At 46.8% G+C, this 24,518-nt stretch overlaps 2 protein-coding genes and 1 pseudogene across 4 annotated transcripts; 2 read left to right on the forward strand and 1 right to left on the reverse strand.

Annotated features, from left to right (window-relative positions):
• Positions 1 to 24,518, forward strand: part of LOC132484442 (interferon regulatory factor 6-like) — a 97,254-nt pseudogene that overhangs the window by 17,917 nt on the left and 54,819 nt on the right.
• Positions 1,921 to 17,326, forward strand: LOC132484444 (TRAF3-interacting JNK-activating modulator-like). The gene is made up of 12 exons (XM_060090961.1): positions 1,921 to 2,247; positions 3,879 to 4,026; positions 4,159 to 4,222; positions 4,493 to 4,517; positions 4,780 to 4,809; positions 4,903 to 4,998; positions 10,462 to 10,533; positions 12,803 to 12,943; positions 13,066 to 13,203; positions 15,005 to 15,140; positions 15,671 to 15,733; positions 17,238 to 17,326. The coding sequence occupies exons 1-12, from the start codon at positions 1,921 to 1,923 to the stop codon at positions 17,324 to 17,326; spliced, it is 1,329 nt and encodes a 442-aa protein (XP_059946944.1).
• On the reverse strand, positions 16,093 to 22,427 carry LOC132484445 (UPF0739 protein C1orf74 homolog). 3 transcript variants are annotated; one of them, XM_060090962.1, is made up of 2 exons: positions 22,201 to 22,427; positions 16,093 to 21,498 (listed from the first exon to the last, which is right to left on the reverse strand). In XM_060090962.1, the coding sequence occupies exon 2, from the start codon at positions 21,401 to 21,403 to the stop codon at positions 20,624 to 20,626; it is 780 nt and encodes a 259-aa protein (XP_059946945.1). In that variant the 5' UTR covers positions 21,404 to 21,498; positions 22,201 to 22,427; the 3' UTR covers positions 16,093 to 20,623. The 3 variants fall into 3 exon arrangements, with proteins under 3 accessions (XP_059946945.1, XP_059946946.1, XP_059946947.1); XM_060090963.1 differs by having other exon boundaries at positions 22,197 to 22,427; XM_060090964.1 differs by having other exon boundaries at positions 22,123 to 22,208.

The following is a 24,518-nucleotide window of genomic DNA, read 5'->3' on the forward strand; positions in this document are numbered from 1 at the left end:
GAAAGTGGAGTTTACCTGCACACCCAGTCCTACATAATTGAATATGAATCGGTCTCTCAGATCCTTTCCTAAGTTTTTAAACAAAGAAAGTGGCAGGTGAGAAGTGAGGGGACCCTACAGAGTAGGAGTGAGGAAAAAAGCCTAAAGAGAGGGGAGAAGCACCCAGGGATGAGACGAGCGGACAAGCATTGACAACTTAACAGTTCTGCTTGGGGTCAGCACTGCCCAAGACCAGAAGATGCCCCTCCAAGCCTGGAGAGTCAGGCATTGGAGAGCGAACAGGGTCTGACTGTGTCAGACTCCCTCTCAGGGTGTGATACGGCCCCACCCATGACCCCACCACCCCCATAAGGAGTCGTATGACCAGAGAGAGAGAAAGAGAGCAAGAATCCTGCAGAGAATTCCAGACTGATCCAGGAGGAGCAGGGAACTCCAATGAAAGGGCGGAGAGGCTGCTACCTGTTGGGTCTGTCTGACTATAAATAAACCCGAGGGGCCAGAGCCAGCAAATGCCTCCTGGTTGGTGAAGCTGAGAAATCCCTCCACTGACCTCCCCGGGAGCTAGATTCCCAGGGCGGTGGGTAGTGAGGCTGTGGGACAGAGAGAGGCGGCAGCTGTAAGGGGAAGTCCCCCTCCCTTCATCAGTCTCTGGGCTGACCCCAGGGACCAGAATTTCCAGTGCTCAGAATCCAGCTTAGCCATGTCCAGCCCCAACTCAGCCAAGCTACCAGAGGGTTCTAGGAGAATGAATAAATTTGCAGAAGACAGGTGAGGGAGAGTAGGAAAGAGAGAGAAGGGCACAGAGAAGGCAGAAGGGGTGAGGGTGGGCTTATGTGAGTAGCAGGTAAGGCCACGTAGAGGGGCAGCAAGTGTGGCCTCTACTCCAAGTCTGGTTCCCTGGGGACCTTTGGTTACTATTTTTGTTTGTTTGCTTTGGTTTCCTTTTTCTTGGCAATAGCCTTATTTAGGTATAATCCACATTGTTGCTGGTTTCGTTGGCACAATCTGTGTCTGGGCTAAGGAAAGCAGACTTGGCACCATACTTAGCCCTAACAGGGAGGTGATTCTAAAAAAATGGAACCTGCCACTTGAAGAGATACTGAGCTGAAAGCTCTGAAATGAGTTTTGGTCAGTGATACTCAGCCAGTATGGATCTGGGTGGTCCTGTACCTCAGAGTCAGAGCCCAGTCCTTGGCTAGGAGTGGAGTGCCAAGGGACCAAGGTCAGGACTCCATGACTGTAGGCAATAGCGTGGGGTGTCCCTCCCGAACCATGCCCCGGACCAGGCTGGCAAGATAGCTGCTAAAGGCTAAGCAGAGGACAGTGAGTGCTGGCCATAGGACTGGTAGCACCTCGAGGGGTTTGGCTATCCCTCCAGGCCTTGAGAAAAGTTACTCACCTATGTTAGTAACAACTGGTCCAAGGGAGCAGTAAAGATTCTGGCTTTCCTTTTAGATTGGGGATCAGGGAGCCAGTTTAACTGGTTCTTTAGAAGTCCCTGGAAAAGAAACACAGCCCCATCTGCCCTCCAGAAGGCTAGAAGCTTTTAGTGATTTTTATCAATTATTTCTCACGTTCCCCTAACTTAGAGGCAGGGTGAGACGTTTGGTCAAGGAAGAAGTGGCAGCCAGAGGAATCTCGCCACTTTGCAGAAGGGGAGATGCAGGCCAGAGAAGAGCAGAAATTAGTCTAGAGGCTGAATCCAGAAGTCCTGAGTTCCCACATGACATCATCCCCTCTTCAGTTGTCAACCCACACATATGGGACGCTGTGATATTTCTGCCCCCTCGTCCAGGGAGATGGCCATTTTTCGGCCCATCTCCTGACCCCTCCTCTTCGCCTCCCTCTTGGCACTTGGCAGATCCGGGCAGCTATTCCAGGAACTGAAAGCCAAGCACAACAGGTCCTCACGAGGTCATCATGATCAACCCAGACCCTACGCCGGCCTCTGGCTTGGCCTGGTGGGCTGAGAGCTACGAGGCCAAGTGCGAGCGCTGGCAGGAGACCCGTGAGAGCCGCCGCTGCCGCCCCAATGTGACCACTTGCCGCCAGGTGGGGAAGGCGCTGAGAACCCAGCAGAGGGAACAGCTCCAGAGTGCACGACAACAGCAGTTTTTCAGGCAGAGGAACCTGAAGGTGGAAGAGAAAGGCAAGGCACAGAGCCCGCAGGCCAGGGAGCCAGGCCAGGCGACTGACCTCAAAGAGCCCTTGTCTTGGGCCAACAGGATTTCTTCCCCCAGACAGCAGGTGGGCCATGTCGAGGGACACACTTCTCTGGAGGGGATGGGGTGCAGCACCAAGGCAGGTGGGTGGGCTCAAGGTCACTAAGAAGTGATTTAAATGAAGTCCCTCCTTCCTCAGTCATCATAAAGTCTCCCTTAGCCACTTACTCAACAGATATTTTTGTTGTTGTGTTTTGGGGGTTTTTTTTGTTTAGCTATTTTTTTGTTTTGCACTTGCCTTTTAGGAGAAAAAAGAATCATTTAAAAACAATTCCATAGCTAATTCCTAGTATTAGTTCAAATTCAGTCTATCTAGACGTATCTTCTACAGCATTCATTCATCTGTCATTCAACATTCAATGAATGCTTACTGTAGGCCAGGGACACAGACCAATCTTCTTAACGTCTCCCTCAAATCTCTCTCTCTCTCACACACACACACACACACACACACTTCTCATCTCTATTCTTCTGTAAGGCTGCTGCATCATCCACCTTCTCTCTTTCTCTCGGGCCATCCCAATTCCAATATCATTCACCTATGGCCGCATCTGGCCCAGGAAGCCCTAGCTTCCCTAACTTCTCCAGGCCACCTCTGCTCTCTGTGGTTTTTATGAGGTTATAAATCCTCTAAGATCGTGTAACTTTTAGAGGGCACATTAGTCTGCCCTGGGAAGGAGCAGTGCTGGAAAAACCCAGGGTATGTTGAAATGAGCTCAGCCAGCAAACCATCTGTGTCTTCCTACCCACGTTGTGAGCATGTGGACAGCAGGAATGGGTCCTCCAGATTCCCTGGGAGTAACTGGTATTGTACTGTCCCCTGAATAGGTGCTCTGTTGGGCCTTCTGAACCAGTGCATATGTTATCCACAACAGGAGGTGCTGTTCAGAAAAATGATCCTTGAGCCCAGCTGTAAAATAAAACCAACTGTGTACTTTCTAAGGCAAGAAGGTTTCTATGTGCTTTCGTTGAAAAAATAATTTTAAGGAGAAAAAGAACAGAAAACACAGTTACCTAAAGAACTCTTCCTGAGTCTATCAGTTATTTAAGGTTTCTTGAGATTGAGTTAGTCTGCATGATTAGCTGCCACAGGCATTTCCTAGCCTTTTAGTGTTATGTTACAAACATAAAATTTTTTAGTTTGTAAGAAGAAAATATAAAAATAGCAGGCAAAATTGTGACAACTACTGCTGCATTCCTCCCTACAGCTGCCTAATTTACCTTCTCTTCACACAAAACCTCAACAATAGTCCAGCTGTTAATAAGAGGAAGGAAACCACCTCTAGAATAGGACGGCACCTTGGACACCATCTACTCCAAGCTCCTCATTATACAACCAGGAGACTGAGACCAAGAAAAGGCAGGACCTGATCCCAGATCCCCTCACTCCCACCTCAGACCGGTTCTCTTTCCGGGATCAGGGACTCTAGAGAGTATTTGGAGACAAGCTCCGCTCCCCATTTGCTTGAACTGAGGAGGACCGATCCCACCAGCCAGGACAAGAAAGGGCAGGAGCAGGGATAACCTTGTAGCTTTGAAGGCTTGAATGGGGTCCTTTGGTTTTCTGGACCCGAAACAATCACTGGCTCATCTTTCTGCAATCAGCTGGAGAATCCTGTTCTAAGAGGCTCTCAGCATCCCCCACTTGCTTTCCAGGTGTCAGGGACCAGCTCCGAGGTCTTTGCAACCCAACACCATCCTGCCTCAGGCGCCTGGAGGGATCCGGCTGACCACCTCCCCGCCCAGGCTGGGGGCCTTCCACCACAGGACTCTCTCATCAAGAAGCCACCCAAACACCACCGTGGTAAGAGCAGGGCCTTCCTCACTCACTGGGCCAAGGCATTTCCACTCGCTGGCGGTGGAGAGTCCCTATCCCTCCCCACTTCCCTCACTGCCTCTCCCATGGGCTCTGAATCACCCTATCCCTATCCCTCAGGCACTCAGACAAAGGCAGAAGAAACACAGCCAACAATTAAGAATGACGCCAGTCAGCAAACCAAGTGAGTACCTTTCATGTTCCTGACCTCAACTCCTTCACAGCCCATCCATTCCTCTCTTCTAAGCTTTTACCTGAACCCTCCCCCAGAATGTGGAGAGGAGCACAAGGAACTTCCACATCCACCTTAATTAAGAAAAAGGAAGGTCTTTCCCCGGCTTCCCCATTGGCTCTTCAGAAGAGATCAGAGAAGGAATCAATACTCTGCCTCCTGACACTCTTATTTCTTTGATCCATTGTCATTTTTGTTTTTTGTTTTTTTCTTCTCTTCCAGTTATGGAGCTGCAGTTCTAGACACGGTAAGAAAATCCCCATGGTGAAGGTGTTGAGTCAGGTGGCATCTAAGCTCCTCCAAGGTCTGACATTCTGGAATTCCACGGTAAACTCAGCTGGGATGGAGGGGTACCCTCTTCCTGGATGAGCATAGACCTGGGGGCCTGGAAGGACCCTGAGCCAAGGAAGAAAGTTGACTCAGCACAAGCCAGTCCTGGCTCGGGTTCCATGTTCTAGGATTTCAGGGAACCTACAATCTTCTTAAATACCCTTTTTCTTTCTCTCTAGAAAATCATCCAGCTTTCTGAGTACCTCAAAGTAAGTAACATGTGAATTCTCCCCTCAGCTCCTCCATCCATCTGCTCCCTTCTCCTCCAACTTAATCTTACCCTCTTGCATTTTGCCCCCCAGGAGGCCCTACAGAGTGAGCTGGTTCTAAAACAGAAAATGATGATTCTCCAAGACCTACTGTGTGCCCTGATTCAGGCCTCTGACAGCTCTTGGAAGGTAAGGGAAATCTTTGCTTGAACAAAGTCATGGACTTCTATGTGTGCCTATCTCATTCTTCTTTCCATACCATCCCAGCAAGAGAAGGGGCTTTTTCGCTACTGAAGAGGCCGAAGGTGGGGGATGGTGCTAAGACCTAGAGGTCAAACATGTCACAGTAAATATATGGGGAAGCTTGGCTCAATCCAGGGTGGTCAGCTGAGGACACACCCATGGAAGACCCAGAACCAAAAGAGGCAAGAGTTTCCATTCTTTAATTTGTTGGAAGGAAGAAAGGACGGTCCCAATTCAGTTAATATTACTGACTGTGATAAATGCAACTATTTTCATATGGGATTCACACCAATATTTATTCCAAGTCATCCTACACCTACTAGTCAGCCCAGACGTGAATGTCAAAGCGGGAAGGACCTTGGAGATTAGCTAATTTTCTCATTTTGCCAATGAGGAAACTGAGTGTCAGGGAGGTCAGGTGACTAGTCCACAGTCACACTGCTAGTCAGAGGCAGAACTGGAACTAAAATTCAGACCTCCTGATTTTAGTCCATTCATTCAACAAATATTCATAAGTCATGGTCTCTACACTGAGCCCTGGAAATGAGGTTAATTAGACAGGGTTCCTGATGCTAGAGAGCTTGCGGTTTTGTCAGGGAGACAGATGCCTAAACAACGCAGAGATGTGAGAAATAAATGTTTTCAGGATATGGTAGAATACAAGGAGGAATGAATGACTCCACAGAAGGGGAGAACCAGGGAAATATTTATAGTTATATTAGTATTTTCCAGGCAAATGTGGAAACAGGAACTATATTCTGGGCAGGGGATACAGCATAGGCAAAGAACCAGAGGCATGATATAGGCTAATGCAGTGGGTGTCCAGCTTTTTAATCTCAGGACCCCCTTATACTCTTTTAAAAAAATCATTAAAATCCAAAGAGCTTTTTATACTTACCACTTTGAAATGAAAACAGGAATCTTAAAATATGTATTAATTTTAAAATAACAATAGTAAATAGATTACATGTGAACCTAAATTATATATTTTTGTGAAAAATAAGTATTTTTTTAAAAAAGAGTGAGCGGAGTGGCATTGTTTTATGCTTTTTCAAATTTTTGTTTGGTTTTGTTTTTTGAGTTTTTTTAACATCTTTATTGGAGTATGATTACAGTGTTGTATTATTTTCTGCTGTATAACAAAGTGAATCAGCTATATGCATACATATATCCCCATATCCCCTCCCTCTTGCGCTTTCCTCCCTCCCTCCTTATCCCACTCCTCTAGGTGGTCGCAAAGCACCAAGCTGGCAAATCTTTTTAATGTCTGAACGGAAGACAGCTAGATTCTCATATTTGCGTCTGCATTCAGTCTGTTGTTAATACATTGTTTTGGTTGAAGCATATGAGGAAAATCCAGCCTCACACAGAAATGTAGTTGGAAAAGGGAAGACCTTGCAGATCCTGGATTCCCAGGGGTCCTTGGACCCCACATCGAAACCCCTAGACTTTAATGTTCAGGGAGCATAAGCAGTTTGATGCCACTGGAGCAGAAAGCCCCGGGTGCACAGAGAGAACACCCAACCTCCCAGCCTCCGTGAACATCTGACCTTACCACGTAGATGGCTGTGCTTAGACAGAGAGATGGGATGGGAGGACGTGGGACAAAACTAAGAAGTTTGCAGTGATGTCAAAGAGACTCCTAGGCTCAGCCCTCCCTCTTCATGTCGGTCACTGTATCCGGATTTAGGTGTTTATGTTCAGGGCTCCTGCTGGTTAAGGAAGTTGTTTTCATAGCCGAGTAGGAGCCTGAGACACACAGCTGTGCATGCCAGGTGGTTTCCGGTGCTGAACTAAACTGAGTTGTCTCACTCGTTTATTCAACAGACATCTGATAAGTTCCAACTATGTGCTGGCTTGGGTGCTCCAGGGACAGAGGTAGGGTCCTTTGTCTTTAGGAGTTCCAATAGCAGCCAGGAAGAGAGAGACAGGTCATAAATAACTCTACTGCAGTGTGCTAAGGCTGCAACAGCACTTTCTACAAAGTGACACAGAGAAAAGAGAAGGGAGCAATTCTTCTGCCTGAGGTGGTATAGGGTAGACTCGAAAGGAAAGGGACCACTTTAGCGGGGTCTGGAAGGATTGAATAGGAGTTTACCAGTACAGAAGCAGGAATGATGAAGGGAAAGAAGAAGGAAAAGGGTGCTTACAGTAAAGGAATCAGAATGATTACAGGCCTAGTTGTAACAAAGCATAGGGTATAGCAGAGTGTGATGGAAATGAAGGGACTGTGTCAGAGTAGCTCCAAAGATAAGACCGAAAGGGCCTCAGATAGGTCTCTAGAATTATGGTGCTTAAACATTTTCTGTTGAATAGAGTATCTGAAACTTAAATAGTTATAGATTCCCTCTTAAAGGAAAAAGTATATATATATACATACATATATATATATATATATATATACACATATACACACACACACACACACACACACACACACATATATATATATATATATATATATATATATAAAATGAGAATGCATGCCACCCCAGTTTAAGAAACACTGCCACAGGCAATAATCAGGGGAGCAGTGGGACCACGTTTTCCTCAGGTTTAAAGCCCAACACTTAGCAGTGTCCGGCCCATCCTGAGAAGGAACTTGTCCAGTAGCCGTGGAGTTGCACTCGCTTGGCAGCACGTGTACTAAGATAGCTGTGGTGGGACTTCCTTGGTGGTCCAGTGGTTAAGACTCCACGCTTTCAATGCTAGGGGTGCGGATTCGATCCCTAGTCAGGGAAGTAAGATCCCACGTGCCGTGCGGCGTGGCCAAGAAATAAATAAATAAGTGAAATGAAACGAAAAAGATAGCTGTAGAACTGAGTTGAAAGCGATTGATCAGATCTGTGTTTTATAAACCTTATAAAAGGTTCTCTGACAACAGTGAGGACCCTGGCTCCAAGTGGGTGTAGGGGTGGTGAAAGCTCTTGCAATACCGCAGGTAAGACACAATCAGAACTTGAATTACAGCCAGCGTGGTGGGAATGGGGAGGATTTATTAAGAGACATTTCCAAGGTAGACTCTGAGGGCAGTTTCGCTCCATGCTCCTGCGGGGGGCAGGAGTTCCTCCAGCTGTGGTTTTCTCCCTCCCTTCTCCCCCCCCCCCCGCTAATATGAGCCCCTTTTGTCTTCTTCCTCCCCACCAACCCCTCAGCTTCCTGTTTTTAAGAAAAATAGTCTCAGATTTTTCAGTTAACAGCTCTTGCTTCGCCCAAAGCAAGACAATTCAACCCCCTACCCCTCCCTTGGAAAGCTCAACTTCAATGAAAGGACAGTCCCTGACTGCAGTACTTGGGGAAAGTAAGTGGAAGAATGTGGCCAGAACAGAGACTCCGATATTCAGCCAAGTTCAGGCCTTTATTTTTTTTCCATTTGGCCTCCTTAATTTGAATCTCCAACTTCACATGCAGAGAAGCTCACGACAAACTCTATCAGAACACCAGAGATCAGCTCCCTCTGTTGCCTCCACCTTCAAGCTGACTTTGGGCCTTTTGGATGTGACAGGCCCTGGGGCACAGCAGAGACTCCTGAGCTGGGTCCAAGCTTCAGAGCAGAAACAATTCCGGCAGTAGAGAAAGTGAGCCCTCAGTATGGGGCAATACAAACCCAGAGCAGGGCACACGTGGGTTTTAAGTTCTGCAAAGTGGAAATGAGATCTTAAGATGACAGCGCAGTGGGGGATTGGCTGTAGGCCCTAAGCAACCTCTAGTAGAGCAGAGAGATCAGAAGTGGGCTGGTGCTTCTGTGGTGAGGCGGTGGTGTTTCTGGAGAGCAGATCAGAGACAAGCCAAGCAGAAGCAGGAGCTGAAGCCCTCAGACCGGCACCGGGTGGGTATGGCCTCCACCTTGCTCCCTTTTACAAGCAGGGGCACTATGCTCTCTGAACCCTGGGTTCCTGGGATGCAACTGCGAAAAAAGGTCCACAATGGCCTGTAAAAGGTGCTTCTTTCCCCATACTGTACCACTGGGCTTCACGTAGGGAGAGCTGGGGCTCAGACCAGGAAACCACATGCCCCATTTGCAACAACTTGGCTGCAACTTTCCTGCCTGCCTTGGGGAGTCTGGGCAGGCAGAGCTGTGGATCACAGATGTTTTCAAGCCCCAGACTTGGGTGGCCCTTCGTCTCCACTGAAGGGGCTAGCCTGAATTGTCTTCTATTATAATGTGAATGGAAAAGTAATCTGGGGTGTGGCTAAAGCACAAAACCAGTTGGAAGAGGCAAAGACACTGGATAAAAACCATACTAAGGAAGGAGAAGGGAGCTACCCAGAAAGGGTAGAAGACTGGGGGAATTGTAAGAATATTGCCTTGGGCTTGTCTGTTTTCTTCTGAAACTACGGCAAGAAAAACTGTCAAACTTAGTGGGTTTGATTGCATCCTGCAAATTAAGAGTTTAGGCAAAGGAAAATACACAGAGTCAGACTCTCTGAACCCGGAGCTGCGGTACAGGTGGAGGGAGCTGATTTCAGGACTTGTGGATTAATAATGAACAGGCCATGCAGGGGAGTAACTTTTCCCAGTTACTCCGGAGCCCAGAACAGTGGAAGTCTTTGTCCATCTGTTCTATCTGTCCCAAAGCCCTGTGGTTATTGTAGATGCCAAATCCTGACTCTCGGCTCTCACACCAGACATTATGAAAGACATTAATAGCAGGAGGCACTTTGAAAAATTATTTTTGGCAAAGGCTTTTGCTTTTGCAAGGCCCCGCTGAGGAATACTGGAAGGAAAAAGGGTGGAGGCGCCTCCTGGCTCCCAGGGTTAGAAGAATTAGCCAAACAAGGTCAAAACAGGAGTTGTGAGATACCACTTCCTGCCTCTCCCAGGTGCCCTGAAACTCAGTGAGGGAGACAGACCTCAAAACAGAGGCTCGGGCTTCCCTGGTGGCGCAGTGGTTGAGAGTCCGCCTGCCGATGCAGGGGATGCGGGTTCGTGACCCGGTCCGGGAGGTTCCCACATTCCACGGAGCGGCTAGGCCCGTGAGCCGTGGCCGCTGAGCCTGTGCGTCCGGAGCCTGGGCTCCACAACGGGAGAGGCCACAACGGTGAGAGGCCCGCGTACCGCAAAAACAAAAAAAAAAAAAGAAGAAGAAGAAGAAAAGGAGAGCTTAGAAGCTTTCCTTCAAATGGGCCCTTGCTATGATACCCTGAGCCATTTGATACAAAACCCCAAGGTACACAGAAGACTTTGGGGGCCAGTCTGATTCTTCCTTCTCCTATTACAGAGAAAGAGGAAAACATCCTTTTCTTTCCAAACATCCATCATCTCTCCCCCTCCCTACCTCCTGAAAGAGCTCAAATCCACATACACTGTTTATTCTAAGCAGTAGGCTGGGAATACGGAACAAAACTCTTTGCATGCTATATTCTAGCCCAAGCTGTATTCTGGCTAACTCATCCCATTTGCTCCAGGGCCAGCTTAATGAAGACAAATTGAAGGGCAAACTGAGATCTTTGGAAAACCAGCTGTACACCTGTACCCAGGTAAGCATTCTGGAGGACACTTCTAGCCCAGGAATCTAGAATTAAGGGAGAGAATGCTTGAACCTCAAGCTTACTCTCTAGAAACATCACCTGCTAGAGATTAATGCACCCACCCCTACTCACCCAGTTCTGGCCTTTACCATTTTCACTTTGGTCTCCAATTCACCAAAACACTATCTGCATCCCCCTCTCCCTTTCTCCTGGTGTCCTTCACTTTGCACCCTAGGAAAGGAAGCCCAGCACTAAGCACTTTGCCAGCTCCGGGGGAACCTTGAGTATACCTGGAAACGTAGGGAGAGGCCGTTGCTAAAGATTAAGCTCACCTGGATAGAACTTCACAGGCCCTAATATTTGAACAGATGAGTTGGATATTACAATGAAGTCTCGCGAAACGATTTTCATCCCATGGGCAACTTTTATCTAGCAGCAATCCCTGGGAGAAAGTAAAAGACTGTGACTCCTGGCTTTCTGTGGCATTGTTAGCCAGCTCCGGTAATCTCTTGATTGGCCTGATCTTGGATTATATGAGATAGAAAAAAGTCAGTTTTCACACTCGAGAAGTGATAGATTTCTGACAGGCGGAGAGATAAGTCAAGAGAACGTGATGGACCGGCCAGACTGCTCCCACTTGATGTTAGGAAGATAAGGTGGCCATGTAGTTAGAATTCTGCAGGGGAACATAGTCTATATAGTCTATGGGTTTGCGGATCCACAACTTTTATTTTTTCAGTAATGCCAGCCAAGCTCATAAGAGACTGACATATAATCCAGAATGCCAGTCTACTCATTTTCAATGGGGGATAAAGCTGGTCAGTGACCAGCATGGTTAAGTCCAATAACCTGGACATAACCATTATGATCTCAACCAGTAACTCCTGTATCTGGTTTCTAATGACAATTCCAAGAACATAAGACCCACTCAACATTTAAATCCAAATTTTCAGATGACTCCAAAGCTAAATGGAAATGATTTGATATTGAACTCTAAATTTGCATTATCTAGACTATCTCTTACCCAGTTGGGTAACCCAGAATCGATAGTAAAAGGCTCCTGCTTTCCCCAAAATCACAGGGCATAAAAATGAAAAGCACTGGAAAGGCAAGACCCCCAGTGAGTTTGCAAAGCTGCTCTTGTGTCTTTTTCTTTTTGACCTTGAAGCCAGGAGAAATTCTAAAAATACAAATGTATTAATTTTTAAAACTTGACTTTACTGAATATTGTTCAGATCCCCAAGCCTACAAAAATAATTTTATTTTTTTAAAAATGCTCCCTGCCTCAAAGGAGTTTACAATCCCTTAAAGGAGACAGATGAGTCAATAGATTAGAAATATAGATACTATGTGAACACCAGTAAAACTGCCTAATCCATAAAGAGTCGGGGAGTAGGTATGGTTGGCCAAGTTTATCAGAATTTATGATTCTAGGGCTGAATCTTGAACATGGGTAGAAGTTAAGCAGGTGAAAAGTGTGGGTCACGATACTCTAAGCAGAAGAAGCTTTATGGGCAAAGGCAGAGGCTGAAAAGCACAGTGCTTAGGGGACCTACAAGCAGTTCAGCTTGCGTGGAGGCAGCATGAGATGAAAGTCTGGGCTTGTAAGTAGGAACCATGCCAAGGAGTTTGGACCTGATTCTTAGAACACTGAGAACCACTGAGAGATTTAAGCAGGTTGTGATGGGATCAGATTTAAGTTTTAGAAAGAACCCTCTAGCTGCAGGACTGAAAAGGGTTTGAAGGGAGGCAAGGCATGAAGATAATACATAGTCTCTATATAATCCATATAATAGTGTTACGAGGGTCTGAACTACGGAGGAGGCAGTAGGGATAGAGGATACAGGTCATGAGCTGTTAGAGACGTTGACTTGACAAAGCTTGATGATGAACTGATTCCTTGAAGAAGGTGAGAGAGAAATCAAGGATGATTCCCTGGTTTAGGGTTTGGGAGACTGGGTGGGTGGTGATGCTGGCCACTGAGATAGGAGCAGGTTTAGAAAGATGATTTCCCTTTGGAAATGTCGGATTTCAAAGGCCTGTGGAAGGCCTAGGGGAGAATGCCCGGCATGCCCAGGGCAGTTTTTTATCCCCACTCACCTCTCACATCACCTGAGGGACTTTCCCTGCCGGCCTCCAGCCTGGAAGAAGGTCCACCAGATTACTGACATCTCTGCCCTGTGGGCAAGGATCAATTTCTTTTCATTTCCGTATCCCTGCTCAGGCTTTAGCACACAGTAGATCAATGTGTATTTGTTGAATTGCCTCAAATTTACAGAAATACACTTCTTGGGGATTAAATAAGTTGCTATTAGAGATGGAAGACCAGAAAAACAGCTATGAGCAGAAGGCCAAGGAGACACTGCAGAAAGTGCTGGAGGAGAAAATGCGTGCAGAACAGCAACTGCAGAGCACACAGGTGTGGGGATGCTCCATAATCCTTGGGGCTGGGAACCCTGGGGCAGTCTGGGTGGCAAGGGAGCCAGCTGCACAACTCCCTGGAACCCCCAAGGCACCACCTTCTCCTCTGATCTCCCTCAGCGGTCCCTGGCTCTGGCCGAGCAGAAGTGTGAAGAGTGGAAGAGCCAGTACAAGGCTCTGAAGGAGGACTGCAGGACCCTGGGGACCCAGAACAGGGAGCTGGAGAGCCAGCTCCATGTGCTTCAGTCCAAACTGCAGGTACCAGGCCCTGGGGGTAGGGAGGTGGGGAGGGAAGGCAGCGTTTAGGGGAGGGAGGTGTTGACAGCAGTGATGAGAGAAGCTGCCGCTGGGCAGGGGGCCCCAAAGTTAATTTTGAGTTTAGCAAGGATATCTGCACTGCTCATGCAACTGACCTAAGTGTTCATTGAAATGACATCATCCAAATGCAAAGAGCTGGGCTGGAATAGTCATCAGCCTACTGTCATACCCCAACCCACTCTCTGCACCCCATCCCAGCAGGGCATCCAGTTCAGAAATGCCCACTACTGGGGCAGAATAAATGTCACCAGTTTACTTACAGTTTGAGTATCAACTAACACATCTTGCCAATGTGTTTTTTAAGCCATTACAGTAGACCCTTGGCATTCTCAAGGGTTCCATCATTTCCAATCCGTGTTTACCTTGGAGAAGTTCACTAACCTCCTAAGCCTCAGTTTCCACATCGGTAAAATGAGGATAATAATGGTACCTCTATCATAGGATTGTTGTGAGGATTAGGTGAGGAAATCCATGCAAAGCACTTAGCACAATGCCTCGCACATATAAGCTCTCAATAAATATTAGCTATTGTTTTTCGCAGATTTTACTTACTTGGTTTGGAATTTCGAGGACCCACCTCAAAAGTGTCTCTTTATACTTTTACTGAAGCTGGGATCTGAGAATCCTAGTGTGTGCCAGTTCTAGAAATAAGATCAATTAAGTGTGAAAGTTGTTTTTGTTTGATTTGTTATGTTTTTTAACAACCTAAACCTTGTGTGGCTCTAAGGTGAGCAGGGAGAAAGGGGAACATTTTGAGTGATTGTAAAGAATTTGTTGGGGGGATGGTGGTCCAGATATCAATGTGTTTGAGTTTTATATACAATATCCTATTATTAGCAATGAAGAAGAGTGCAACTCTAGTTCAAAGTCATTAAAAAGACATTTGTAATTCCCTTATTACCTCGAGCACTTTGTACTCATTGACATCATATTTGTTTATGAAGAATTAATGTGCCAAATGTAGGAAAAGGAAGAACAGATCAGACAGAGGAATGGGGGTTAAAAACATTTAAGATTCATCTATAGATTTCCTTTCAAATCTATTACAAAACAGAAACCTTAGAATTTATTTGCTTCTCGCTTTTTTTGCTTCTCACTTTTCATATTCTTATGTACAAGTTATTCTTATATTGTTCTTTAATTTTTTATTTTAAAAGGCAAAGAATTTCTCAAAGGACGTTAAAATTCTTTTTTTTTTTTTTTTTTTTTTAAAAAAAAAAGCCCATTTGATAAGAAACAGCAAGTGAGTCGTCTTATCACAGGAGGGAACCTTGCTGGGCGCTGCACGGCAGCCACATCTCACCCACTGTTCTCTTCCTCGAATCACCTACAAGGCAACTCTCCTGAAGGCCCTTTTCTTTTTAACCTTAATTCGTTGTGAAAAATGATCCCACCCGCCGCCTCCCCCCACCCGCCCCCCCCACCCCAGATAGCGTGAGAATGAGAAGTAAAGACAAAGTGAAGACATCTAGAAAAGTGATGATTCAGTATTCCTTAATTTGGGCATTTACCCAAATGTATACCTTGTGAACATCAAAAATCGAATGCACTGTTTGCTATAAGCATGAGGAATAGAGCAAAGCGAAGAATTTTAAAACTTTTCCTATTTTTCCATTTCCCTAAGGCTCCTTCCAGCTCTAAAATTCCACAATTTTCTACAGTTTTCCTCTTCCTTGGCATCTGCCCCCCACCTTCACCCTAGCACTGACCTGCTTGTGTCCACCCCTCCTCCTCCTTCCAGGGAGCAGACAGTAGAGACTTACAGATGAACCAGGCCCTATGGCTTCTGGAGAATGAGTGCCAGGAGCTGCAGGCCAAGACTGAACACCTGCAGGGGGACAGAGACCTGTGCAGCTCGGATACCCAGCACCTACAAGGTACCCTTCTCCTTGGAGGCCTCTGGCTGAAGGAGCCCAGAGAAAGGAAGCTGGGTGCAAATGCTTCAGTCTTTCACTTGTTCCTTTGGTTGACTTGGCGATTTCATTTGACTTTGAGAAAAAGTCCAGGCTGTTTTAATCATCCAAGACAAAGGATCCAGCCCATCCCTCTAAGCCAGAACACAGCAGTCACGTGTCAAGGCCGCATTCCTAATTTAAAGGGAAAGGTCAGTTGAAACACAAGGCATAGTGAAGGTTTCCCAGTCACAGCCTCTGTCAGCTGAGAGAGAACCAAATTATGTGCACATATAACCCTTAATTCAGCCCACTGTTGATGCAGATGAAATCCCAGGTAGTCGGGTTCTGGTTCACCTCTTCCAAACTGGGACAAGCAGAAGAAAGAGCAACTTCCACTTGACACTGGTCAGAGGCCATGGGCAAGACAGCATCTGTTACTAATTTCCAGCCTCAGGGGTGAGCTCATTAAGTCTTAGGTTCTTCTGTTTTGGTTTGCATTATTTCATTTTCAGATCAACTAAAGAGGTCAGAGGAGGAGAAACTTGCCCTGGTGACCAAAGTACAGCAGTTGCAGAGTAAGTCCCTTTTCCAGATTCTGAAAGTAGCACAGGTGGCTTTTTGGTGTCCTTGGGGCTCCTGCCCCACGAAAGGCACCCAAAGAAGGGATGGGGAGCCCGGTCCTTGGCATAGCCTCTACCTCTGCATTTTCAGACTCTCTTCTTGTGCAGTGAGGTGATTTACAGCTCTTCACAAGTTCCACATTAGCCTCTGGGTCTTTTTATTTCTACTTTTCTCCACCATGTTCTCTGACAACCACCTGCATTTCCCCCAGAACTGCAGATTTCAAAACGTGTCGAGTTTTATGAGGTAGTTCTTATTTTATTTATTCTAATTTATTATGTACATATGTCACATAGACCTCTGTCACTAGGAATGGTTCAGAAAATAAGCTCACACTACCTATGCCTCAGTCCACTTCAAAATTACACGTTGAGGCCAAAGAAGAAAAGGGACGTCTCAGAAGAAAAGCAGGCAATTTCTGAAAAGCCGGAGAACCTGATTCAATTAATAGCTCTGCTGGTTGCCCAACACCTTAACCTCTGACACCCTGACAGGGAAGTTTCATGCAAACAGTAATGAATATGAAAACAGCAAGACAGCCACAGGGGTAAGGGAAAAAGAACACCAGCAGAAGCCGGGCTCCTACACAGTGGGAGCTGAATGGGCAAGTCACTTCAAAATCATGCCTTTATTTCTTCAATACATATTTATTGAGCCCCTACCAAGTGCCAGGCACCCTAGACACACACTGGGGATACAGTAATGAACAGAGCTGGCATGGTTTCTTCCCTAACAAAGCTTACATTCTAAGGAAACACTGCAGTGGACTACGGAGTTTCTAGGAACAAATATGTGTCAGGTATTAACAACGGCTACAGAGAAAAAAATAAAGCAGGTTAAAGAGAAAATAGTTGCTATTTTACACAGGGTCATCTGGGGAAGTCTTTCTTCTAGGGTACCATTTAAGCAGAGACTTAAATGTACATTGTAGGAAAAGACATAAGGAGGGTGTGTTCATAACACAGCACCACAAACTGGGTGACTTAAAGAACAGACATTTACATTCTCATAGTGCTAGAGGCTGGAAGTCCAAAATCAAGGCATCAGGCAGGGTTGGTTCCTTCTGAGGGCTCTGGGGGAAGGATCTGTTCTAGACCGCTTTCCTTGTTTTGGAGATGGCTGTCTTGTCCATCTCTTCACACGTCTTCCATCCATCCACATCTGTGTCCAAATTTCCCCTTCTTATAAGGACGTCAGTCATATTAGGTTAGGGCCCATTCTAATGTCCTACTTTAACTTGATTACCTCTGCAAAGAACCTGTCTCCAAATAGGGTCACATTCTGAAGTACTGGGAGTTAGGGCTTTGACATATGAATTTGTGGGGGGCAGCGGGGGGAGACACAATTCAACCAACTACAGATGGGAACACAATCATTAAGGTTCTAAGCAAAGTTCTGAAAGGATACTCTTCGCAGTAAATATGCTAGCACAGAAAAGTTCCTTGTGTTTTCCAACAGGTCTGCTTCAGAATCAATCCTTACAGCTTCAAGAACAGGAGAAACTCTTAACAAAGAAAGGTCAGCAAATTTATTTCCACAAATTCTAAGATACTGCCCTTTCCTTGTCCGCCTAGAGACAGAGGGATGGACTACATGACCTCTTGGAGTCCCACCCAGTTCTGGAAGTCTGTTAGGTCAGGGAGCTAGAGGACCAACCATTTTAAGGACTCGTCACTGGCTCTGAGAATACTTTAGTTAGCCTCCTCTCCTGAGAGGTATATAAACTGTGAAAAGGATTTCTACTCCCTCTGAAAACATATGTCTGTATTGAATATTTCAATAAATTGATTTTGAACTCAGGGTTTTATGTTAATTTTTACCCTTAACTTTCCAAACCACATCCAGCTCCCCAAGTAGAAACCACGTCACATGCAACAGTCAACCTCACTCTGAGCCCTCAAGTCTGCTGCCCGAGCTTCCCGAGAATTCATCATACATCTGGAGGGGCAAAAGCTCCTCATTTATCCACTGCACATGGCCCTCTGTTTTGTCATCACAATCACTGGGTAAAATATAAAGAAAGAATTATTATGCCCACATAGGATGGATAAGAAAATGAAGGTAATTGAAGGTCTGTGGTCATACAAACTAAGGACACAGCTACGACAACAATCCAGAATTTCTGACTCCCAGTCCAGGGCTCTCTTCACCAAGATGTAGACTGTCAGGTGGCATTCTCATCTCACCATTTTGAACAAGGACAGAAGGAAAATGGAGTTATACTGAAGCATCCAGCAAACCTCCCAGCCTAAAAGATGTAACATGCCACCAAAGAAACTAAATTAATAAGTATTTTCTAAAAGAATCTGGCGTTAGACGGGACTAGAGATACAGAGAAAAGTAAAATGCCAACCTTGCCCTCAAGGGGCTCAAATTCCCGCTCTCTGTCCAGTCTGGGCAGGGTCCCAGTGGATGTTCTTTAAAGGTCAGAGAATTGCAATCCACACAGTCTGGCCAGGGACAGGCCCTTCCTTATTCCCTCCCGCCTAGGGGTTCTCTCAGTGTGTAGGGGCCATTCCTCAGAGGTATGGGCCTCACTATCACTGTGAATCTGGCTGATTTTTCAGATCAAGCTTTGCCTGGGTGGAGTCCAAAGCCCTCCCATAACGAAGTGGAGCCTGAGGGTCCAGGGAAGAAGGACTGGAATTTCAGAGACCAGCTCCAAAAGAAAACTTTGCAGCCCCTGGCCAAGGAAAAGGAGGTGAGATGGTGACCTCAGATAGTAAGGGGCTCATCCTACAGTGATAGGGAAACTGCTGGGAGGCAGCCAGACAACAGGCATTTCAGAGCTTAAGTTGTGATTGGATGCCTGCAGGTATTCATTTAGGCCTGAATAAAACATCTTTGCTTTCGGGTTAACTTGTCAATCTTTTCTCTTATTTATACCAGCCCTTATTCAAGGTTTTACTAAAGAGTTACTTTTCAGAAAGTCAAGCTAAACTCAAACACATTTAACAAACACATTAACTCCTCAAACTTTGTCCTACATTGAGTATCTTAAAACTTTATACAGTGTCTTTTAAATAACAAAACTCTTCCTATCTGTATACTCACAGAAATACGTAGCTCCAGAAGTGTTCACATGCAACTAGTCCCCAGCAAAGAGACTTGCACTAAGATCACTTCCAGGTTGTGTGTGCTATAGGAACTTCATTTTTGTGTGTCTCCATTTACAAAGCACTGGCACATACAACTGTCACACATGTATAATATATAATAATATGCATTATGATCAATCATTTAAATGAACACATTACAAACAAAGTAGGTGAGACAGTCAGAAGGCAAACTGAAAGCTCTGAGAAAAGCTGGGGAGGATGGAGGTAAAAATTCCAAATGAATGACAGGGTCACTTACACAGGGCCCTCTCCCCTACCTGGGCTCTGTCCCTGACGGAAGTGTCTTGATGACCTTGGTGGTGTTCTCCCGCCCCCCCCCTCCATCCCCCCAACACAGTGCAGAGAACTGCATTCAGAATTAGACAACCTCAGTGATGAGTATCTCTCCTGCCTGCGTAAGCTGCAGCATTGTCGAGAAGAGCTGAACCAGAGCCAGCAGCTGCCTTCCAGAGTTAGAGGGTCTATCCTCCCAGACAGCCCTAGGTGACCGTGGGACGATTCCTCCTTTAGCCAAATCTTGCCCATAAAATTGTTCAGCCCCTGCCAACATCTGACCAGCCGGCCCCGTTCAGCTTGGTTTATACTGTGCTGAGAGTATAGCAACCATGTAAAGAAACACTGGCTCATGCCTCCAAGCCTAATTTTCATGGAACGCCTGAGCCTGAAGGGAAAAACTTACTGAAACGGTGTTCTTTTAGTCTATTATGGGCATAGTGGCAAGGACAGCGTGACGCGAAAAGGAATATAAACAGAGGACAATTTTGCTGAGTTATTTTCCACTTTTGATTATTCATATCAGTATTTAAGTACCTGGCCCCCGCTGGCTGTGGTTCGCTGGGCCAGCGACCGTTGGAAAGTGGTTTTATCCCGAGGGAGGTGGCAAAGTGAGAGAGACAGATATAAAAAGCTTTTTGTCTGCCACCAACCCAAGGTTTTCCACTGGGCTAGAATGGGAAGAAGGAAGATTCTTTTTGCCTGCATCTTCTCTGACCAACCCATGGCCTCTTTCTCTTCTCTCCCCCCCCCGCTCACAAAGGCAATGTGGCCGAAGTTCCTGATGCTGATGGCACTGATGGCTATAGCAGTGGCAGTGTTCCTGGCCAATAAGGACCTCCTGAAGTTCTGGAGAACTGGTGACAGCTGCCTTGGGTGAAAATCAGAGGCAAGAAATGCAGTAAAAAACTCAGGTCTGGGTACTTTAATGTGTGGGTTTTTCCAACTCAACTGAGATTTCTGACCCTAGTTTTTTTTTAACCTGCTGTAAAAAAAACCAAATAAACTGGGGGGCTTCCCTGGTGGCGCAGTGGTTGAGAGTCCTCCTACCGATGCAGGGGACGCGGGTTCGTGCCCCGGTCCGGGAAGATCCCACATGCCGCAGAGCGGATGGGCCCGTGAGCCGTGGCCGCTGAGCCTGTGCGTCCGGAGCCTGTGCTCCGCAATGGGCGAGGCCACAATGGTGAGAGGCCCGCGTACTGCAAAAAAAATAAAAAATAAAATAAATAAACTTCACCTGATGGCCTCTGTTCCAAAGAACTCTGTTTATTCCTAAAGCATCCTGGTCTACTCTCCCTAGTCCAGTTCAGCATAAAAATGGCCAATTTATTACAGCATTCTTCCCTAGTGTCGAGATGCTTGGAACTGGCACTTGAGATGATTCCTATTTGCCATCTCTGACCTAGAGCTGATCATTTACCGAGCTCCTTCTACACAGGAAAAGAGTTAAAGTCAGAGGGCCACAGCCGGCAGTGTGACTATCTCAGAGGAGACGCTGAGGTCAGCGAAGTCATTCTGAGTCCTACATCGAGTTCTAAGGTCCTTCTCCCAAGTGTTTAGAATGTTCCTCAAGGATGGGAACAAGCTCTCTGGGACACTAAAGGAATAGAGCAAGACTGGTGGTTGACCACGTAGCCATGAGATCCGGGCAGTGAACACCCGTAGTGGAGTCTGGGCTAAGCAGTTGTCATCTCCCTGGTTCATGTGAAAAGTATAGGGGACAGGATAGCCCAGGAGGATCCCAAACACAGTACAGAGATTCCAGTCTGAGGAACGGAGCCTGCTGCAGGAGACTGCCAGGGATCGGTTCCTCCGTGGCCCCTGCAAATGTGTGATGATCTCAGCCACGAGGGCCTTTAAGTCCTGAAGCTGGTCCAGGGAGCAGATGGAAGGGTGAAGCTGAGAGCTGGAAACATCCACAAAGACTGTGGTACCAAGCAGCACCTGCTCCAAGTGCCGACACACATGCTCAGGAAGGACAATCAGGCTGTTTTCTCCAATCTCAAGGATGTGAAGTCCCTGGGTCGGGAAGCCCAGGCCCTGCAGCTCCTCCAGATAGCTCTGGAGCTCTGCTGCCCCTGCACAGTTGCAATCATAGAGCAGAGCTGGCTTCAGTCCCCTGGCCACAGCCAGCACCTCTCCGGCTAGATGAAGGCAGACAGCTCGTCTCTTTCCTATGCCCAGGGTCTGCTGAGCCGCTGCCACCAGCAGCTGAGGACTTGGTGCTGACATGGGATCTGGCAGCAACAGTAAGCATGGCCTCCTCAACTAGTCACATTTCCCTCCCCTGGGCTGCATCTCTGAGCTCCAGACACTTGAAGAAGGGCCTAAAAACAAAGCAGTAGCAGGGGATTATTAACACCAGCTAGTGACATACCAGGAAACCTGCCAACAACTTTCCCTTAAGTCTTACAGCATCTTCCAGAGGCCATTTCCCCCTCCCTCTGCTTTGGAATGCTAACCCAGCCCAGACAAGATGGGGTCACCGATGCTATCTGATTTTTTTGGTTGACTTGGCCTCCATTAGTCCCCAATTCATGTGTCTTTCTAGCCTACGGCTAGATTTATATTCTCTCGGGCTGAATTTTGCCTGTTTTAATTTATTTTCTCTGATTCAAACGTTAAGGAGTTTGGGGCAGAAAGGAAGCAGAGGAGTTTTTGGCAAAATCCTGAGCATTTCACCTAAAACTGCCCTCCGAGATAGAGTTCTAGGTTCCAAATGCACCGTTTTCACGGCCAACTCCCCCTTCTCTTCCCGCCAATAGTTGGAAGAAGAGCAATCTGATTAAACTAATATACACTAGAATGTGGACTACCAACCATCTCACCCTGAGACAGAAGAGTAAATAAATGAAATCGGGTAGAATTGCAAGAGGGTTGTATTTTAACTTCTGCTGGTCCCGCCTTCCCCTACTAGTGGACATCCACGGACCCTCGGACGATGGGCTCACCTCCACCCCTACACCGTTTCCTGAGCATAGTATCGTAATTTGTTAAATGAGGCAGAGGTCTCTCTCACACATACATACGTTCTTCTACTTCCGCTGCACGTTCAGGCTCAGCAACTCCTGCCACTTTCCTGCCCGCTGCCAAGAAAGCCGCTAGGCGCCCGCCCTCTGCCACACAACTGCCACACAACTGGAAATCCCACCGCGTGGGCAGGTCCTTTCATGCCGGCGGGGCCAGGGTCGGAGAAGTCGATCTATTGCGCATGCCCAACACGTCCCCCGTCCCGCCGCCTTCCTTGACGTCACCCAGTCCGCCCGCGCGCCTCGCGTTAGAACTACCCGCAGGGCAGCCCGGCTGAGTGCCGGAGGTCTGGGCGCCTGCGGCCCGGCCCCTTCCGGCCCCTTTCCATTCCTACGCAGATGCGGGCCGCACCCGGCTGCTTAGGAATGGAAAGAGGCGGGAGTGGAAGGAAAGAGGCGGGTGAAGCTAGTAGCCCGCCGCCGCCCTCCCTCGGCTCCGCCGCTTGCCCTCCTTCTGTGTTAAATTAAGTCCGGTGTCCCGTTTGACCCGGAAGGCAGAAGCAGGGCACTCGACGTAAAAACACGCTTTGATTTGTCTCTGGAGAAATGTACTTTCCCCTCCAAACGAAACTTATCTCAAGACAAGCGACGTGTTTTGCATAATACCCTCACCTGTGGGTGCTGGAAAGTTTTTTTTGTTTGTTTCTTACTTTGACCTACCTAAATCCTGAGAGGCTGAATTCCGAGAAGTGGGTGGACAGGTGTCCTGGCCAAAGTTTGTCATAGCTAAGCAGGGTGTGAAGTGCATGAGCATTCACGCCGAACAAATGTGTGCTAGGTATGCTTCTGGGCGCTGGAAGTATTACAGCGTAGAAAACAGACAAAAACCCCACCTTCTTGGAGCTCAAACTGAGGAATTCAGTTTGCTGACTTCACATGAGAAATGAGAGGCAGAGGTGCAGAAGCTTTTCAATCAGGTCATTAGGAAGAAAAAGTTAGTTCACTGAAAGGCTAACTACCAGTGATATGACCCATACCACGAAGGGAAAGAATTTCTTGAGAAAATTCGTATCTGAAGAGATAGCCCAAATTTATTGATACATGGGCAGGGCAGAGGCTAAGGGAACTGCAGTCACCTACACTGGAAGTTTCACTCCTGGCTGTACCTTGGTGGCATCTTCAGACTGTGAAAAGAGACCACTGTAGAGTAAAGGTGGGGCCAGCCTGGAAGGAGGTCCAGCTTGTAGGGGCTCCCACACTAACGTTCTTAGCTCAGAGGGAGTCAGAAGCAGAGCAGAAACTAATTTTAGAATTTTTTCCATCCCCATATTTACTTTATTTTCCCATGGTAGTTAGCAATCAGTTTCTGAAATGAAGGACGTATTGAGTTAATGCATTTATTCTAACAATAAATATTTGAGAACATACTATGTACCAGACCTTGTGCTAAGGGCTGACAGCAAAGTCCAAGACAAACAGTCCCTACCTCCAGCAAGTCTGTAGTCATGCAGGACACAAACTGAGCAATTACAAGGGAATTGATTATTCTGAAAGAGGAACTATAGGGTGCTATGGGAACATATAGCCAGGGACCTAATTATGTGGGCAAGGGACCAGTCCAGATCCAACATTTGCCCTCCCAATTTACACCTACAGCTAATCTAGTTTAGTGGGGTGGACAGTGAAGAAAATGAAAAGCTGGGGACACCACCTAACTCCCTTCCCAGTCTTAAGCAAGGTGAAGGCAAGGAAGTAGAAAACACCAAGGGAATGAGTGGTGTAGCCACCAAAGGAGATAGCAGACTGAGTCTCCAAGAAAGGACACCTGGCATCAGGACCAGAGACGGAGCACGCAGGGAGATCAGTGGAGAGCCCTGCATGCGCTCTCCCAGTGTTCTGAGAAGGATAAAGAACAAGGAAGAAACTACACTACTGGGTTAAGACCACATAAAACCACTCATCCATTCCTCTAACATATTCATCAGCTTTTCATTACAATCACATACTAAATGTTCAACCCTTCTTGGCACTTAAGAACACCGTTCTCTATACCCTTTGCCAGCTCACATTTTCTGGGCCCCCACCCAGGTGTACAGCCTGGCTGTTAGCGTCTCACAGAATAAGGGGAAGAGACCAGCCCAGATCCAGCAGTTGCCCTCCCAATGTATTTTCTGTGGATTCTTTTTAACTTTGAGCTATGCAGATACAGACAGAGGCAGCCAGACATCAAGACCAAATCCCTCACTTCACCCACTCAACACAATGCCCCCAAAATATAACGTTCCTATACCTTGCATGTTTCTTGGTCTCTAGAAGCCCAACTTCTGCTCACAGCTGAGCCCCTGAGCACCCAGATTTCTCTTGGTCATGCTTTAGTA

This window comes from Mesoplodon densirostris, chromosome 2 (assembly GCF_025265405.1).
Source record: "Mesoplodon densirostris isolate mMesDen1 chromosome 2, mMesDen1 primary haplotype, whole genome shotgun sequence".
In the NCBI taxonomy this organism is placed as follows: Eukaryota; Metazoa; Chordata; class Mammalia; order Artiodactyla; family Ziphiidae; genus Mesoplodon; species Mesoplodon densirostris.

What these genes read in the sequence shown, in the direction of transcription:
- LOC132484444 (XM_060090961.1), top strand. Translation starts at nt 1,921, where the DNA reads ATGATCAACCCAGACCCTACGCCGGCCTCTGGCTTGGCCTGGTGGGCT. An exon ending in CCTCTGACAGCTCTTGGAAG is followed by an intron (nt 4,999 to 10,461) that starts GTAAGGGAAATC and finishes CATTTGCTCCAG; the next exon opens with GGCCAGCTTAATGAAGACAA. An exon ending in AGCTGTACACCTGTACCCAG is followed by an intron (nt 10,534 to 12,802) that starts GTAAGCATTCTG and finishes TCAAATTTACAG; the next exon opens with AAATACACTTCTTGGGGATT.
- LOC132484445 (XM_060090962.1), bottom strand. Translation starts at nt 21,403, where the DNA reads ATGTCAGCACCAAGTCCTCAGCTGCTGGTGGCAGCGGCTCAGCAGACC.